Here is a 15,727-nt window from a genome sequence, read left to right as displayed (position 1 = left end):
CAATATGAAGAAAAATTAGAGACAGATTAGCCAAGAATAAGTCTTTGCGCCCCTGCTGACAAGTAGGGAATAAAACTCCTGACTCCAAAAGGTAGAGGTCCCTTGATATCTAAAAAATGTTAAAGGACGTCTGACAAAACGCACTAAGATTATTATATACTATTTGTTCCCCAGGAATCTTTGGGCCAAGGCACAATGTAACCTTTTCTGAGACGTGATTGCCTGTTGGTTCTGGCATCAATTTGACTAACGATCAGATCTCCTTTCACCCTGTCTAGCTGAGTCGTGGAAGCCTACTTTCATCTTCAGCCTGCTTGTCCGATTTCCCTCCGGTTAACATCTTACCATCTTTGGTCGTGCATCAGAATACATAACTGAATAAATTATTTTTTAAATGTCACAAAAAAATACACTAACGTTTGATTTCACAACTGTTTATTTTCTGAAAACTCAAATAGGCGTCCAGTTGATGATTTTTTTATGCTGTGGAACAATGTCACCTCTGTAGCGATTTGCAAAAAAATACAAAGACAAAACACACAAGTCAACCAGATAACTTGCTGTGCTTGGCTCTGATCGATTTTGAAAAAGTACAGAGGTACTTCTTTAAAAAACTGTAAACTGCTCAAAAATAAGAGACCATGGTTCACAAGTCCATTAAAAAGATAATGTCCAAGCAGAGACTGAAAGAGAAGCAGATTGTGAAGGCAGGCAACGAAAAAGTAGTAAAATTGCGTTCATTTCTCTAACCCTTTCTCACCCCAACTTCACTGCATTTTCTTTTAGCAACTTATTTTTGTGTCATCTTTTAAATCACTGGTTGTGATTTTGGTAACCAAAATAAGGCAACCCTCTTAACCGGTTAAAAAAGAGATACAAATAAATTGTTGCATTTAACAGCGGGACATCAGACAGAATATCCACATGAAGTACTTTTTTCTTTTTTTTTTTAACAAAATATCACTCATTCACAGTCAATGTATAACATTCTCATGCTCAGATATGTGGCTGGTCAACGATAATCAATAAAAGCGCCACGAACACGTCCTTCAAAGTATGTCTTCCTCCCCGTTCTACTTGCTATAAACCCGCTCGAGCGGAAACCAAAAAGCTTTGCCTCAGAATTTCAGATACAGTAGGTTTCTGCTACAGAAGATCGATCAAAAACTATAAGTTAAATAAATAACACACTTCTATTTGAAAGTCACATCAGTCTTTTTTTTGTTCTTCTTGAGTTGAAAAAGTGCTGCGAGCACCCACGGCAAAATAAATTAAGTCCATATTCAGCGAAAAATACTGTCAGTATTCACACACACCCCCGTCTTCTGGGCTCGTTGTAGAGGCTGCCGGTAGCTGTGGGCTACGAGAAAAAAGTGACATGAGGAAGGGGAATGGCATTTTTGCAAAAGTGGGGAAGGCGGTGAATGATTTTAGTAGGTAAGCGCGTGCACAAGAAATAGAAATCAATTTCAAAAAGGGAAAAAGAAAAGGGGTGCAGGGAAGCAGTGTTCAGTATTCATCTTGATCCAAATGAGCTTGTTTATCTAATTCTTCGTCTTCTGGTGGTGCAAATCCCTCCTAGGACACAAAACAAGAACAATAAAAACAGTACTTTCACAGAAAAGAGTGAGATATCTTTCATATAATTTTGGATTTTCAAATTCCCAAGATATTCTTTGGCAATGTTACTTTCTAGACTGCATGTTGTACTTTAGTTTGAATTTTCTTCTACGCTAAAAACAAAATTGGTCTTGTACGCCCACAACTAGTTTTCTTCTTCTACGTGGAAAACGAAAATCCTCATCTTGTTACTAAATTAAAGCATTGTTTTGCGATTTCAAATATAGAATTATTATAATTTCACAGAAACATGATCCCTCCTTGATTTTCTTCTGTATTTAATATTTCAGTCTTTTTCTACGCCCCAAAACTTGTTTCTGCTTCTATGCTGAAAATAAGCAACATATTCTTTGCCCAAACTAGCTTTGTCTTCTTCTACTCCCAAAAACTGTTTTCTTACTCTATGCTCAAAACTCGCGTGTCTTCTTCAAAGTCATCTAGCGCCCACTTCTCGTGTGCAAAATGCTAGGGTTGTTTCGGTGGTTGAAGATGTAATATTTCACGGACACAAAATCACATTACGTGCTAACTAATGCAATTAGCACCCCGATAATATATGGCACCTTCTTCCAAGTCGGAAAGGAAAGTCTTTTTTCTACACCTTAGAATAACTCGTTTTCTATGCTGAAAAGAGGCTTGATCTTCTTTTCTGGAAACCGGCCTTGTCTTCTTCTACCCCCATAAAACATTTTACTTTTCTTTGCTGAAAAAACCCATCATATACTTTGCCAAAAAATGCGCCCCAAAAAATAGTTTTGTCTTCTATGATGAAAACAAGCGTCATATTACTGAATACAAATTTCTTCTTCTATGCCAAAAACAAGCATCCCATTCTTTGCCGGGAACTAGCTTTGTCTTCTTATCCACCCAAAAACTAGTTTCTACTTCTTTGCGTTGGTCTTATTCAACGCCCAACAGATTTTTTCTCTTTAGGCTGAAAACAGGCGTCAAATTATTTACTACTCTCTACTTCTACGGCCCCCCCCAAAAAATGCTTATTCTTCTTTGCCAGGGAAGAGCCTTGTCCTCTTCTACGCCCCCCAAAAATTGACTCCTCTATGCTGAAAACAGACATCAGAATATTTGCTGAAACTAGCCGCTTCTTTTACGCCTAATGAGCTGTTTCTTCTGTTTTGCTGGGAACTACCCTGGTCTTCTTCAACGTCCAAAACCTAGTTTCTTCTTCTATGCTAAAAAAAGGTGTCATAATATTTTCCAGAAACTAACCTCGTCTTCTTCTACATCAAAAATTAGCTTCTTCTATGCCCAAAACTCATGTTTTCTTCATCCAAGCAAAATCTTTTTTTTTTACAATTTTCCTTTATTTCAAGATAATTTAATCCTATGGATTATGAGGCGTCAACTAGCAGTTTAATCGTTCACTCTGTTGCTTCTTGCATGGAAACGGCACAAATATTCTGTTGGAGTGGAGTACCTCTGTAGCATAAAGGATGTCAATTATCCTGCTGAGCACGGGGCTATTCTCACTCTCGTGCTCCTGGCAGATGAGCTCGATGTCCCGTAGTTTACTGAAATAAAAGTCTCTCTCCTTCTCTAGGCCGTCCACAGTCAATTTCAAATCCATCAACTGTAACAAAGGACGACATAAAAAAGATATTGATTTCTTTCGTTAATTCACTGGTGGTGAATTAAACAAATTAAAAAATAAATTATGGCAATGTATCAGAACCTGTTGACTGAGCTCTTGGATCTCTGCATCACTGCCACCATTTCGAGACAGGCTGGGGTTCTTCCTTAAGGCTGGGGTGTTGTGTTGTACCCTCTGTGGCATTGGCATGTTTTTTGGCACTGTCGGGGACGTCCTCTGTGGTCCTGGTGGTGATCACAACATGGTCAAGACACAGCGAATGTTGTATCTATACATTATCTTCAGCTTATTCGGGGTTGGTTTGCGGGGGCAGCAGCCTCAGCCGGGAAGCCAGACCTCCCTATCCCTAGCCACTTCGCCCAGCTTATCTGACGGGATCCCGAGGGGTTCCCAGGCGAGCCTAATGTAGTCACTTGAGTGTCCTGGGTCGTCCCCGGGGACCCCTGCCGGTTGGAAATGCCCATATTACCTCTTGACGGATGCGTCCAGAAGGCATCATTATCAGATGCCCGAGCCACCTCAGGAGGCTTCTCTCAACGCGCAGGAGTAGCGGCTCTGCATTGAGTCCTTCCCGGATGACTGAGCTTCTCACCTTATCTCAAAGGGAGAGCAAAGCTACACTGTGCAGGAAACTTATTTCAGCTTATTGTATCCGGGATCTTGTTCTTTTGGTCATGTCCCACACTCATGACCATAGGTGAGGGTAGGAAAGTAGATTAACCGGTACAACGACAGTTTTGCCTTTCGGCTCAGCTACTTTTTCATCACGACGGACCGGTCAAGGGTCCACATGATGGCAGACGCTGCACCGATTCATCTGTCGATCTCCCGTTCCATCCTACGAGTGTACTGAGAAACTTGAACTCCTCCACTTGGGGCAGGATCTCGTCCCCAGACCCGAGAGGGCATGACACCCTTTTCCAGCTAAGAACTATGGTTTGGGACTTGGAGGTGCTGATCTTCATCCTTGCCGCTTCACACTCGGCTGCAAATCGCTCTAGCAAGAGCTGAAGATCACGGCTTTAGGAAACCAACAGCACTACATAATCTGAAAAAAGCAGGGATACAATACTGAGGCCCCCAAACCGGCCCCTTTTAACGCCACAGCTGCGCCTAGAAATTCTGTCCATAAAAGTTATGAACAGAATTGGTGACAAAGGGCAGCCCTGGCAGAGTCCAGCTCCCACTAGAAACTAACCCGACTTATTGCGGCAATGCGGACCCGACTCTGGCAACGGGGATCCAGGGACCGCACAGCCCGGATAAGACTGTGCGGTACCCCATACTACCGAAGCACCCCCCACAGGGCTTACCGAGGAACACGGTCTAATGCCTTCTCTGAGTCTACAAAAAACATGTAGACCGGATGGGCAAACCCCCATGCAGCCTCAAGGAACCTGCAGAGTGTGTAGAGCTGGTCCACTGTTCCACAGCCGGGACTAAAACCACACTGCTCCTCTTGTATCCGAGATTCAACTTCCTGGCGGACCATCTCCTCAGTACGCCTTCATTGACTTTTCAGTGAGGTTTAGTATTGTGAATGTTTCATCCTCCCCCCCAAAAAATACAATCATATAACTGAATTATTCAGTATCTCATTTGCTGCCATTGATGGCTTTAGACCAGAGGTGGGTAACCGAGTCCTTGAGGGCTGCATCTGCAGCATGTTTTTGGTATTGTCTCTTCTCCAATTTAGCTGCTTCAAAGCAATATCCGTGCAGGATATTGATAATGATTCTTGTGATTGAAACAACCTGTATGAGAGCAGACAAATTTCAAAACCTGCAGGACCGGGTTTGCCCATCCCTGCTATGGAAGGCACAGGGTTTAACCTATAATGGCTATGGATGTTACAGGGATTAACTCATTCACTGCCATTGACGGGTAGTGACTTCCATGGCATGTAAATAAGTTAAGTGAACATATGCCGCTGTCTTTGTCATTGCATCAGGGCCAAATACAAGATACCAACATCAATGACAAAAAAAAAAGCAAGAAAACATGTCAAACGATATAATTTGCCAGCAAAAAAACATTTGTGTCAGGCAACTTTCAGGTACATTAGTAAAACAATTGCAGCCACATGAAACTCAATCGTTGCTTAATTGATGCATTCAAAGGGCCTGGTATTTTACAAAATGAAGCGTCCATGTTCAATGAAAAGCTGTTTGAGAAACCCATATTTTCACTAAATAGCACAGCTCATTTCAAATGGACAGGGGACCGTGTGAGTTCTTTGAGATGATTCTGTGAATGAGTTGATGTCCCTCATTTTAATATTTCAACCTTTAACTAAACTTGGCAACCAACCTTTGGACCCTTACTCAACTTGTGATTCTCCAGATAAGAGGAATATGACTTGGGGGGGCAGAAAGACAGATTGGGACATCTTTAGTCGAAACAAAAGTATGCGAACTTAGAATTTCAATCGACTGGTAGGATCTTATTGAATAAGGCTCATCCATTTTTTAGTTAAACGCCTGATAGTACCCTAACCTTTAATCCTAAAAATAATTCAATAAAGTAGACCCCTCGGAAAAAAACGACCCCACTTTACAACAAGTGGAATGCATTTTCTGCCCCTCTTTACGGCATTTTCCACACTCGACATAAGCAATACATTATTTGGTGTGTTCAAAAATGTGTCAAATCAAACTTTGCAATTTTTAAGCATATTAAGTCTCTAGGATGTGAGTCTGCTATTGGTCGATGACAAATAAAATGCTGGTCTGCTATTGGTTTGTGTCAAAGATCATGACAATGCCGATATGCTATTGGCTGAACTCCCAGCCACAATGCCTTGTTCTTCATTCAGTTCAGAATCTATATGAAGACTTTCTGAGTCGGTAATATAGTCCTATATTTCTAGTACTGATTCTGGGTCCAAGCCTGAATGAGGCTAAAGGGAGAAGCAAAACGGTGGCAATTATCAAGAAATTTAAATGAGGCACACAAATATTTGCCCTCGCTAATTTGCAGAGCCGTAACCAATCGGCAATTGGGAGCAGATCGAAGCAAAAAAGTGTTTTAAGCGCATGACAATCCTTGCACGTGGAAGTTTTAAAATACACTGTCTCCTCTCCCCCTCCGCATCCACCTCCTACTCCACTTGACCATCCCAAGTCTTACCAGAAGTAAATACCCACCCCTTATATCACAGGTGACAAACCACATCCGACGTAAAATCCTTTTATATACATCTACCATAATGGCCCGGGTCTATGAAACCCTGATAACTTTCAAATTATACTCGGATACTAAAAACCGCAATGGCCGAGAATTTTTTTTTTAACTGACATTGCTAGTAAACCTGTGTGTCTTATTTGTGGAGATTTTGTGGCCTTAATTAAGGAATTTAATGTAAAACGGCACTACAAGACAAAACTTCAGAGTAAGCTGAAATTCCATTAATCCAGAGAAAAGATAAAGAAAGTTGAAGAGTTAAAGAAAAATATGAAGATGCTTTTCAATAAAGCACAATTTTTTTTTATATTTTCCGTTTTTTCATATTTTCATTTTGATAGTTTTGACAGGAGATATTTCTACGGAGAGCAACGATATTTAATTCATTTAATGTTTAAGTTTATTTATTCTTGAATAATATTCCTTACTGTTTTAAATTCATATTTATTCATTTATTTTTTTTAAAAAAGGAAAGTGTATTCAATAAATATTTATCCTGTTCGGCCCGCGACCAAAGGTGTGGTTTGAGTTCTGGCCCTCTGTATGATTGAGTTTGACACCCCTGCCTTATATGTATATTGTACATTCATTCATAATGTTTTTGCATTCTTGCATTCTTGACTCTTTCTGGGAGATTGAGGAGGGGATTCCCAGCCCCCTCGCTCAACCCAACAGATGTGTCGCAACACCTGTCGTTGGGAGTCATTAGATGACCAAACCCCTTATAATGTTATTAAATCATGTAAACACATTAAACATAAGTAGTACTTAATATATATACTATTGTTATTTTAATGTTTTCATCTGGAGTACTGGGGGTTCGGAACGTGTTAGCATTGCGTAGGTTACCATCCCTCGCTATACGTCAATTTCACCTCTTTATTCCTACCTCAGAACGGATTAATGTTGTATTCCTGGGGGTATACTGTATGTCTTATTGTCACCCTGTCCCAAAGGAAAGCCAAACCCAAAACCACAAACCTCTAACTGACAAACAAAGCTAGTTAGTGAAAACTGGGTTTATTCATTGTGCAAATCTGCTGCTGGCTGGGTGCCTGCGAGCCATCCAAAGCTCAGCAAAGTCCGTGCAGCAAAGGCCCAAAAAAATGATTCTGGTTACCTGGAGTTCTCTTTGTTCTGTGGCTAAAGTGATCACCTGGGTTGGGGGCGGGGCACACATCCTGCCCTTGTCTGGCAAGCATCGGGTCATACTCCTTCCCGTCGTAGTTGGCGTCGAAGAACTTCTTGAACCACTGGACGAACTCGAAATTGTCCTGGAACTTTCCTTTGACTAGCTTTTCTACTGGGATGATCTGTGGCAACGCAAATCCAACACGGTAAGCCCAAAATATAGCTATGAAGTAAAACATAATGACAATGAGACCTTGTCAACGCTCATCCTTTTGAAGGCCGCTTGGAGAACTTTGAAGTTGTGTATAAATTCATGCTCCAATTTAGCTTGAAACTTGACCTTCTTTAGGAGGATGCAACCCGGGAACAACATATCCATGAACTGGCAGTAGGCCGCCCCTAAAATAAGCGGCAAAAGCAGATGTTTACATGTTTTCATTTCATTTCATGTCCTTACTACATAGAAAATGACAAAATGGCGCTGACTGGTTAAAGAAGTTGAATTACTGGACAACGGTTCAGTTGTACTTGTACTTCAGTAGATGTTTTAGCGTATCTGTACTCTACTTAGGTATTCAAATTCTTTGTTATAGAGTTAAGAGTCTAAGTTAAGCGCCAGGCTACCTTTGATCTATATTCCTGCCTAACAACATAGACACGATTGCCTTAGTTTCACTTATTTTGAATTGGTTCCTAACAGCGAGTGAGAAAATGGCAGACTTGACTAGCAGTTCAATTAATTCACCACAGTTCAAGTTTTATCACATCCACAAGCATCCACTGCGCCTGTTCCAAATGTCAGGAACTAATGGCTAGTATTTAATCACTAAGGAAGTAAGGAAGTACCATATATAGCCTAGCAGTTATGCTTGATGGATTTTCAAGGCAGTTTAGTGGGAAAAAATTACTTTACACACTTTAACACTAACCGCCCGATAAATCGATTCCTACTGATCCGTTTTTAGAAAAGCAGTTTTAGCTGGTAAAAATGCTAGTGTGATCATAAGATCAGTTTGGTCTTATAGCCCCAAATCTCACCATTGTCAAAAATGTAGAAAATGTTTACGTATTTGATTCACGAGTACAGCAGACTTTATGGTGTGGTATAAGATGTTTTTCAGTATTTTGCCCACTATATGACACCTACAACAAATTATTTGCTTAAAAACTTTGCATTGTTTTGTTCAAATGTCTCTAAGATGTCCTGTTTGCTATTGATCAACATCAAAGAAAAGGCTGATCTGCTATTGTTTTGCCTTCTCAAAAATGAAAATCCAGACATGCAATTGGCTAAACTACCTCTCTAAATGCCTTTCTCCTTGGTAAAGGTTAGAATATCGAAAGTTCAGTTCTGAATATTCGTAAGGCTTTCCGATACAACATTGTATTTTTTTTTGGTATTGTATTTATTTACTATGGGTCACAAGGCTTGCAATGGTGCTAAAGGGAGAATCCAAAACATGATAACCAGGGAACAGAAGCTCACAATTATCAAAAACACACACACAAATTTCTACCCTCACTAAGTTGCAAGGGCCTTAGCCAATTAAAAAATCCAAAAAGAGGTGATCAAAGCAAGGACCTCTTCTAAGGGTATGAAAACGTTCGAAAGTGGAAGTTTTAAAATCAGATTCATTTTTAAACTGTTGTCGCCATCCGCTCCCCTTCTGCATTAACCCGCTACTCGACTTGACCAGCTCAACTAACGGCACACCGAAGGTCAATACAATTTGACTTTTCCTTTACATGTATATTTCTCATGTTATACATACACGTATATTATACACATACAACGTACTTACTCCAGATCCAGGGTTTGGAACGCATTTGCTAATTACCATAGGTTTCTATCCGCAATTTCACTCTGTGATCCCCACCTCAAAACGTATTGATGACGTATAAAGGCGATCTTTTTACTTTTACGTCAATAGCGTCAAAAACCCACGTCTCACCTGAACATAGCTGTTCGATCTTGGTGTAGGTGAGGTGCAAGGAATCGTTGACCCACGCCAGCATGTCATGGCGGCTCAGGTTGTCAATGGACACGGATGTGGCGTACACATTTACTGCCATCCCAAACCTAAAAAAACAACACATGACAGTTAGGCGCTAACGTAGATAGTTCTTAATCAAGTGAACAACATCCGGGCAACCAGAGTAGTGCCGGATGGGTGTAAGGCAGTACTTCTCAATTGTTTTCTGCCATGCCCTCCCTATGAAGAAGATTGATCTTGTACTTATGTAAATGTTCTAGCTTATCTAGAAACAGGGCCACGCGCACCCCTAAGAGGGCCCGCCCCACTGTTTGAAAACCACTGGTGTAACGTGGGTTTACCTCATTATTATCAAAGCTCTAGTTTGGCTGTCGTTAAACGTCCCGAGCTAAGTTACGGCATCAGATGTTCACTGATGTAGAAACAAGACTCATACTTGCAAGAGAAAAGCGGGTGGTGTGGGCATTGGTTCTCAACTGGTCTGACTTCGGGACCCACCAATCCACCCTAAAAACAAGCTGCGATCCACATCAAGAAAGAAATTCCATTTTTGAAATTTATCCAATGAAAGGATTGTGCAGTTTAAACCAAAACGACTACAAGTTCCGTATATTTTCCCATATAAGCCTTCTTCGCATATAAGCCGACCCCCTAAAACTGTTATAAAATAGCCATGTAATAAAAGAAATTCAAAATATTAATAAAGCGTGTATCTAAAGATCGATAATTATTTAATCACGGAGTTTAAAAAAAATCAATATACTATTAAAAGCCTAAAATATAACATTTTTAAACCATTGACTGTACCTTCCAATGGCACTTCAATGGCAGACACTTGTACAATTGTTTTTATCTCTCAATGATTGTTGTCACTGTTTATCACTTTTCGCTACCCTTTTCACTCACTTTCTTGGGACCAATTTTTATGGGCAGGAAAAGAAAAGAGAACCAACAGAATCACAATCGAATGAGATGTGGTCCCTCTCAAACACAATTGATTGAATGAACAGATTGATTGATGAAGAGATCAAGCAGGGCCTTATCGCCATTCTACTGTAAGGGAGTGTAATTGACCCTCCGTTTTTTTTTCCTTAGCATGACTTCACCAAGGCAAAAGTCCACGACTCACATTTGGGTCTCGACCCACTAGTTGAGAAACACTGGCCTAAGGGATAACGTTCAAATAAGGCGATCGTCATGGTGTTTTAGCCTGCCTTCCTATTTGAACATCCAACTTAATTAGTGTAGACCCGTGACAATGGTGCACTCATCCAAAATGGCAGACTGTTTGCATACAGGTGGCGCATGACATCACGCAAAAGCTAGCAACTGAACGATAGCGGAAAATTTACAGAGCTAAGAGCGGTAACTTTCAAGTTCTAGCGAAATATGACATTATAACCCTAACAAAAATCCTGTTGTCGGCAAACACGTGGTGATTCCTGACTGAATTAACCGCCGTGCCTTCGAAGAGTCTTGAGATCCGGCGCTAATCCGCACAATGGGAGGGCGCGTTTGTGAGTATAATCCTCAAGAAGCTTATACACAAACACCTAATGTGTGTGAGCATGAGTTTGTGTGAGATCACACGTCTTGACAGCATCAGATTTTCTGACGCTCACTTTGCTAACACATGCCATCTTAAGTCAAAGTGTGATGCGCTAAAGGTGCTAGCAGCTTGCATTACCTGGTGAGCATGAAAATATAATGAACAGCATGTAATTAGACATGAAATCTAATTTATCTTTGTAAGAAATACAATATACACAGAAAAATAACTATTGAAAGAGATATGACAGTTTTAAATATGAATAAAAACATAGCTACTAAAGTGAATGTGACCGTCAGAATTTGTACTGTAGTAGTACTGCATGTACAAAAAAAATGACACGGCTATTTAGATATAAAAAATGTAAGGGCGTAAAACAAATTAAAAAACAACAACTTTTAATGCAATTCAATGTAGAAGATTTACAAGTTTAGTCCAGTATTGTTCTTAAATAGGTGACGGAACTCTGCCATTACACGAGAGTTCACATTTGCCGAACATGTGTAAGGTCCCCGGTTCAAGATCGGGTGGAAACATGTTGCCCTGGAGAGGGATGGGTGCCACCAGGCTGTACTTGCCCAAGACACACCACAGGATATGGTGCCCTTACGAACCTAGTGGTTAAGGGATCGAACCAACCAACCAACTAATACAGTGGAACCTCGGTTTTCGAACGCCTCTCAGTTCGAACAAATCGGAGTCCGACCAAAAATGTCGAGAAATTCTTGCTTCGCTGTTCGGTCAAAAAATCGGAGTTCGAACGCCGGTAATGCGTGAGTGCGTACGCTAGGGTGCGATGCTGAGTTATTGCGTGCGTACGTGCTTCGTTTTGCTTTCGCTTTTAATATAGGTGTACGAAGTGTTTTAGCCCCTAATTATGCCTCCGAAGAAAGTCAGTGCACGCAGCAAAGTTGCTACAGGTGAAAAAAGAAAAGTAGTGCGTACAACTATTACATTTAAGAAAGAAATAATAGCTCCACCGTCCACCTGCGCCTTCTGCTGACAACCACAAAGGTAAGAAATCCTATATTCATAATTCTTTTCTTTATCCTTTATTTTTTTATTTTTACACGTTCATGTTAGCGTAATCTTTCGTACGGAAGATTACGATAACGCGAAGGTACGATTAGCCTGGGTTAGCTTCATGTTTACGTTAAACATTCAAGGTAAACATTCAGGGTGAACAAATTAAAACGATTTACATTATTTTTAATGGGAAAAATGATTTCGGTGATCGAACAAATCGGTTTTCGAACAGGGTTCTGGAACGGATTATGGTCGAGAACCGAGGTTCCACTGTACAAGGATTCAAGTAAAAATAATATACCGGTAAAATTTAATCTTTATTAAATTAACATTATAGTCTGAAGGCTATTTGCTTAAATAATGATAATAATTACTTTGTTTTAACAGATATTCTCCTAAAAAGGACCAGTAACAGTGACATTAATTGTAAATGTAGAAAACATTTTATTTATAAGTATTAAGGATGAGTGCTGCCATATTTCTTGTGGTTCTGATTCTAATACCAAAAGTAGAGTAGACATCGAAACCTATACCAAGTACGATAACTTTAAAACATAAAATCTTCTTCCTTCTGAAAAAAAATAAAATGTTTAAAAATATATATAAACCACAGCCATATCCCCCTAGTGGGAGGTGGCTAGAGTCATTTCTGACTCTTTTTGGGAGATTGATTCAGAGGAGGGGATTCCCAGCCCCCTCGCTCAACCCAACTGATGTGTTGGGAGTCATTAGGTGACCGAACCCCCCAATTCCAACCCCTAATGCTGAACGCCAAGCAGGGAGGCAACGGGTACCAATGTTTAAGTCTTAGGTATGACTCGGCCGAGGCTTGAAAATGTTTAAAAGTATACTTACTTATTATATACTTATCATAATATTTTAATTCAGAAAACCGATGGACGGACATTAGGTTCCCTGATTGTTAAATTACCACTACGAGCCAATGCTAATACTGTTTTCAGCTATCACTGAAAGCACCGATTCCTTAGAGTAGCATGGATCTCAGGCACCTGGTATTGGCACTTGGCTATTCCTAGAAATGTATCGGTCCTTGAATTTCAGATTCCTGATGGTTAATTGGCCACTAGGAGCTGATACTGTTATCAGCTATAATCATAAGCACCGATATCTTAGAGTAGGATGTATGCATTGATGCATTGATACAATACCTGATATCGGTACTTGCCTATTCCTAGAAATTTTCAAGTCTTTTATTTCAGGTTCCTGATTGTTGAACGGCCATTAGGACCCAATGCAGTTATAAGCAATCAGTGTGAGCAAATAAACCTTAAAGTAGGATATACCTGGTATCGGTATTCACCTAAAAAATATAATGAGAACAACTTATTAAGTATCATCAGATGAAGTATATACTAAGAAAACCATTAAAATATTACACTATGATTATACAAATAACAAACAGAATGAAACTGGCTAAGGGCAGCATGGCGGCGCAGTGGTTAGCGCGTGTGAGGCACAGTTCTGAGGTCATTAGATTGAACCTCCTGTGTGGAGTTTGCATGTTCTCTCCGGGCTTGTGTGGGTTTTCTCCGGGCACTCCGGTTTCCACCCACATTCGAAAGAACATGCATGTCAGGTTAATTGGCCGGTCCAAATTGATCAACACCAAAGAAAAGGCTGATCTGCTATTGTTTTGCCTTCACAGAAATGAAAATCCAGCCAATCATAGTCAATTAAAATTTCAAAAAAAGAGGTGATTAAGGCAGGGGCATCTTCTAAAATTGGAATTTTTAAAATCAGATTCATTTTTAACTCGTTGTCGCCGTCCGCTCCCCTTCTGCATTAACCCGCTACTCCACTTGACCAGCTCAACTAACGGCTCACCGAAGGTCAATTCAATTCAATTCTAGGTGTGAATGAGCGAGTGAGTTGTCTGTCCCCGTGTGCCCTGCGACTGGCCGGCAACCAGTTCAGGGTGCCACTACCTGAAAATAACTGGGATGGTCTCCAGCACCCCCGTGACCCTTCTGAGGATAAACGGTGCAGATAATGGATGGATGGATGAAACTGACTAAACAAGACGTCCAATGACAGCAAAACTGGTGGAGGCAGGACCAAAATATGCCCCCCTCACACTGTGATTTTTAAAATCTGTGCACACATTGATTAATTGATCCTTTAAAAATGCAAACAGCAGCACCAGAACTCTGCACTGTGCAATAAAAAGCAATCGCAACAAACATAAGTCTGCACAGTGCAATAAAAAGCAATCGCAAGTGTAATGCACAGATTATAGGTTAGTAATAAATAGATGACAACCCAGCTTCCGATATTGTGACGTAACAGTGGGGGCCAATTTTATTGATTCGGGGAGATTTCAAGTGCTTTGCTAACAGCTCCCAACCTGTCATAAATACGATATGATTCATTCCTTTTGTGTATTTTTATTGATAATAAACCAAGGGGGTGTTTGTCCTCAATCTCGTAGCCGCCGGTAGGGCCTCGCTCGCCGGGGATGACTGCACCAACATCCGGGCTGTTAAACGCCCTAGGCCGGGAGGACAACAATAAAAAGGGCGGAGGTCTATTTAGCATTTCGAGCCGGGGGGATGTTTTTGTCTCGGTAAAAAAAGGGAATGGTGTGGGGGGTTTTGACGGCCGCTTTGTGGAAGGCCTCCGCAAATACCTCCGCACTGCCTTTCGCTCTACGCTAATCGTGATCTTGCAAAATGAGAAGGAAAATATGTAAAAAGGAAATAGGGGTGTTTAGATCGGGTTAAAAGGGGGTTTTACTCACTGTGTTGTAGTTATTCGTAATGGTTGTGGTGCGGCGGAAGCCTTCCCGGTGCACTGCGCTTGCCTGCTTCGGTGCTTCGCTGCTGTTTTCCGGCGGAGTTGTGGCGAAAAATGTCCCTCCACGTGAAACGCCCCCCACCTTCCTCTTAGCACACGTCACTCGCGCAAACGTCACTAAAATGACTTCCTATCTCATTTATTGCTGAAATATAACAGAACATCAGGGTTGGGTAGGGTTACTTTAACTGGATTACTTTCAATTACTTTTGGATTACTACAATACCAAATATGCTAATAAAAGACAAAAGAAACTACATATGAATAAAATTATGACTCGCAACACGTGGTAAGCTTTCTCTCCTGGCTTTGATCTCTTTGATCTCCGGCAAAACTAACATAAAATGCGACAGAAATAAGATGAAGATAAATCCAAACAGCTTGCCAACATCATTTTTGCCGTTCCATGTGTTCCGTTACTCCTCAAGCCTGCACAAAATTTAGTCATTTTATTCATATTTAGTTTATTTTGTCTTTTATTAGCATATTTGGTATTGGAGTAATACAAAAGTAACTGAAAGTAATCTAGTTAAAGTAACCCTACCCAACCCTGCATTTACTGCTGAAATATAATAGAACAGTAAAGCGCAGAGAATTAGCACCTTATATAGAAATCCCTTTTGGGGAAGTACAAAAAAATATTTATTTAGGTGAAATGACACCACATTTTCGTCCCAATCGCATACCCGTCAACCTGTGCATTTTTGCAGTACAAAGTACGTTTATTATGCATTTTAAGATGTGTACAACGTACAAGAAAATCTGTACAGAAAAACGCAAATTTGTCAATTACGGGTACCA

At 40.5% G+C, this 15,727-nt stretch overlaps 1 protein-coding gene across 2 annotated transcripts; it reads right to left on the bottom strand.

Moving 5' to 3' along the window:
* Positions 1-418: 418 nt before the first annotated feature.
* On the bottom strand, positions 419-15,003 carry mapre3a (microtubule-associated protein, RP/EB family, member 3a). 2 transcript variants are annotated; one of them, XM_088354492.1, is made up of 7 exons: positions 14,871-15,003; positions 9,496-9,623; positions 7,797-7,942; positions 7,533-7,725; positions 3,311-3,453; positions 3,056-3,208; positions 419-1,578 (listed from the first exon to the last, which is right to left on the bottom strand). In XM_088354492.1, the coding sequence occupies exons 2-7, from the start codon at positions 9,614-9,616 to the stop codon at positions 1,510-1,512; spliced, it is 825 nt and encodes a 274-aa protein (XP_088210618.1). In that variant the 5' UTR covers positions 9,617-9,623; positions 14,871-15,003; the 3' UTR covers positions 419-1,509. The 2 variants fall into 2 exon arrangements, with proteins under 2 accessions (XP_088210618.1, XP_088210619.1); XM_088354493.1 differs by having other exon boundaries at positions 7,569-7,725.
* Positions 15,004-15,727: the final 724 nt, after the last annotated feature.

This window comes from Urocampus carinirostris, chromosome 15 (assembly GCF_059441175.1).
Source record: "Urocampus carinirostris isolate Australia breed hairy pipefish chromosome 15, RoL_Ucar_1.0, whole genome shotgun sequence".
In the NCBI taxonomy this organism is placed as follows: Eukaryota; Metazoa; Chordata; class Actinopteri; order Syngnathiformes; family Syngnathidae; genus Urocampus; species Urocampus carinirostris.
This window is presented reverse-complemented; position numbering and strand designations above follow the sequence as displayed.